This window comes from Cebus imitator, unplaced genomic scaffold (genome assembly GCF_001604975.1).
Source record: "Cebus imitator isolate Cc_AM_T3 unplaced genomic scaffold, Cebus_imitator-1.0 Scaffold818, whole genome shotgun sequence".
In the NCBI taxonomy this organism is placed as follows: Eukaryota; Metazoa; Chordata; class Mammalia; order Primates; family Cebidae; genus Cebus; species Cebus imitator.
In genome coordinates this window covers 297,815-301,532 of record NW_016108133.1, presented here as the reverse complement: position 1 = coordinate 301,532, position 3,718 = coordinate 297,815, and the positions used below count along the sequence as shown (strand labels likewise).

Sequence of the window (3,718 nt, the reverse complement as noted above, 5' to 3'; positions counted from 1 at the left end):
GGAGCTATAGGTGTGTGCCACCACGCCTGGCTAGTTTTGTTTTGTTTCTTAATTTTTTTGTATAGATGGAGTCATGCTCTGTTGCCCAGGCTGGTCCTGAACTCCTGGCCTCAAACAATCCTCCTGCCTTGGTCTCCCAAAGTTCTGGGATTATAGGAATGAGACACCAAGTCTGGCCTCAACTAAGAATTCTTATTGTATGTCCTCAATTTAAAAAGAATTCACCAGTACCTCTCTTGGTCATTGATCTAGTATTGAAGATTAGAATTGATAAGAGTCTCTAAATTTACCTGGAAAAAGTTTCTTTACAAACCTAAAGTTAATTTTGTACACCTTGAGTAACCCCTTACTAGTATGTTAATATCAAAGGATAAGTATAAATAGCAGAAATTATAGTGGTACAGACTAAATGGTAGATTTTCATATTATTGCATTATTTCATGTCAATTTCCAGCTTGGAACTTGGCTGTGCAATCTGACAAAGATCCAGTGATAATGAGAGAGTTTTTCATACTTTCTTATAAGGTAAGTTTCTTTTAATAAGTATCTCATGTATGGACCACAACAAGGCTATAAGCACTATGGCTATAGTAAAGGGCTAAATATAGACTGGGATTGTCTCTTAATCTAGGAATTTTTAATATATATATAAGCAGAAATGACCTAAGAATTTGTTTATATAGAGAGAGGGTGTGTGTGTATGTATGTGTGTGTATACACACACATGCATAAACACACACACACATATACACACACACCCTCTATATAAACACAATATGTGTGTGTGTGTGTGTACACACACACACACACATATACACACACACATACACATATATATTTGTGTGTGTGTATATATATATATATATATATATATACAAATTATGTTATATAGGGTATAACATAAGAATGTGGGGCATATCTCTCTATACCAAAATATCAGAAACACCCATCAGGGTGCCTAAAGTTCTACCATTTAAGACTTATTTCTTTGCCTTTGAAGGGATTTCAGCCTCCCAAAGTCCTATATTAAAATGTAAATATCTATAGGAAGGGAATACTCTTAAGTAGTTGTTAATTACCAACATATTATGAAGACTTATGGGAATAAGTTTATAAGAATATAGAATAAGTATCTGGGGACAGCAGGGGCTGAAAAAGGAGATAAGAAGCTTAAGCCTCCTTTATAACTTTCCTAGAGCAGGTTCTGTGTGTAGTGATTTGTGAGTTTGTTACTTAATTCTAAGCATTTTTAAATAGTCGTTGGCCTCCAAGGTAGAGGTTAAATGCCAGAAAGAATACCAAGTATTGATAGGGGAATAAAAGAAAAAGGGCTAAAGAATAGTCTTCATACACATTCAGTAAACAGTATGATATGTTGAGATCAATTAAATGTTAAGAATTTTAGAGCTAGAAAGAACTATAAAGATTATCTACCACAACTCCTTCATCTCACATAAGAGTAATCTGAGACCTAAAGAGACTGGGTGTCTTAAAATGCTATTAATTTAATAACAGTAATGATTATGATCACTGAATGTTTCGGGAGATTAAGAAACAATCTTTGCAAGTTTAGACATAACTGCCATTTTAATTAAGTGAAATAAATTGGTTTTAGTTTTGGTATTTGTCATGGGATTTGTAGGATTGGCATGTAAGAATCCAAATGGCCTAGAGTTTTATTGTAGTAGCTGGGAGTTTTTCCTAAAACTAGGCAATGTTAATGATGAGGTCATGCCTAATGCCTGTCAATATCTGACAATGCCTCTTTCAACCATGACAATTTATGTACTAATTTTGGCTCTATTCAATACAAAGGGGGAAATCTATTTGCCAGGGAAAAAATCACTTAGAAATTGCAACATAAACCAAGAAGTAAATCACTAGATAGAAATACAAGGGCAAATGATACTACTTGTCACTGGAAAAGATAGTAAAACTGTGAAGAAATGAAGCTTTTTGTCTCTAGGAAGGTACTAAAAACAATGGAAAGAAATATAAAATTAAAAGCATAAATCAGCATTATAGTTTATATCATTTATGTGGTGACATGTGCTTTTCCAGCTGAATTTTCTCATTCAGACAGGAAGTTGCTGATTTTCATTCTGATTGTTTGCCTTCACCTGGCAGAATTCTCACTATTCATTGATGCTCTGGTTCCTTCTTATCAGATGTCCCAGCTTTGTCCTTCTGATAAAGTAATTCTGATTGCACGGAAAACATGTTTACTTATGGCAGTCGCAGTTGATCTAGAGCAAGGGAGAAAAGCACCAACGACTTTTGAACAGGTAATGTGCAACCTTCAAAGAAAAGACAAGAATTCAGTGTGCTATTTGATATGTTTGCCTTTCCTGATGCAGTTCTTTTTGATTCTCTTTAGAGAATCCTTTTCTCCACTCCAGCAGCATCTTGATTTCAAAAGTTTGTAATGGCTAATTCCTTCGTAAGCAAAGGTTATTTTTGGTGTGGCCTCTTCTTTTAAGAAGATTAAGTATCTCCTCTTTTAAAATTCCCCTTCCTGAATTGCTTGAACCAGGGAGATGGACGTTGCAGTGAGCTGAGATCATACCACTACACTCCAGCCTGGGTGACAGAGTGAGACTCCATCTCAAAATAAAAATAAAAATAAATAAGTTTTTAAAAATTCCCCTTCCTATGGACCACTCTTTCCAAAAATGTTTTTTAAATATTCTTTATCTTCATTGTCTGCCTGTGATTATATATGGGTGTGGACCCATTTTTGTTTCTTTTCACATTTTCTAAGGAAGAACTCATCTATTTCCATAGCTTTGATAGCCATCTGAAATTATTACTTATCTTGTTTCTCTTCTCTCGATTGTATTTGCTTTCTTTGTCTCACATCCTTAAATATCTCATTAACTTAATTTCTACAAGACAGAATTCCTTACATTTGCCTGAATTTCCCTATCAGGTTCTTAAATGTTACCGCTTTTAGAAGCTATCCAGATCACAGTCTCTCAAGCACCAGATTATTGATTTGCTTTTAGCTGTACCTTTCTTCTTTCAATCTAAGAAAATTATCTCCAAATCAGACCAGTAGCATTTTTGTATGATTTTTAAGATCTAGGTCTCTCTGCTTGGTTTATCTTACCTGGACAAAGAAAACTTCCTAATTTCCCATACTTGTCAGCTTCTGTCCTCTCCAAGTGATATAAACCCCTTGCTGTTTATTTTCTTCCTCCTATTAATCTCTTCTTTCATATTGTTCTTTGGATCTGGAACAAACTCTCACCAGATCTCTGCCAACTATTTTGCTTCTTTTTCCTTCCATTGTTTAGTTCAGCTCAAAAAACATTTGAGCACCAGACACCTTTCTAGGTACTTGGGATACAGAGATAAAGAAGCCAAAGTTCTTGTCTCTGAGGAGTAAAGGGGACCCTCTTTTAGGAAGTATTTTTATTTTAAAAGAAGGTGAGAAAAGACTCTACCTGCCCCAGAGCAAAACAAACAAAAATTCTATTTAACAGGCAAAGGTAAATGTAATTTAATTCTCAATAGGGACTTTTGCTTTACTAAAAAATAATAACATTTTATTTTTATATAGTACTTTTTAATTTCTAAAAGTTTTTCATTTTGCTTGGTAATCCTGAGTTTGTTTAATTTTTTATCTCAGTGAATGGAGATCAAATTGATGTGAAAGAACTTTCACAAACTCTTAAGTACAGTCATTATTTTGTTTGTTTCTAACTACTGTTCTTTT

At 34.1% G+C, this 3,718-nt stretch overlaps 1 protein-coding gene across 1 annotated transcript in view; it reads left to right on the top strand.

The window, feature by feature from the left end:
• The window catches only part of LOC108297589 (testis-expressed protein 11-like), a gene marked incomplete at its 5' end in the record, with an annotated part of 127,171 nt that overhangs the window by 33,080 nt on the left and 90,373 nt on the right, over positions 1 to 3,718 (top strand). The window contains 2 exons of the mRNA XM_017520235.2: positions 455 to 525; positions 2,169 to 2,285. Coding sequence (XP_017375724.1) covers positions 455 to 525; positions 2,169 to 2,285 — 188 coding nt within the window. The remainder of the gene's footprint in view (positions 1 to 454; positions 526 to 2,168; positions 2,286 to 3,718) is intronic.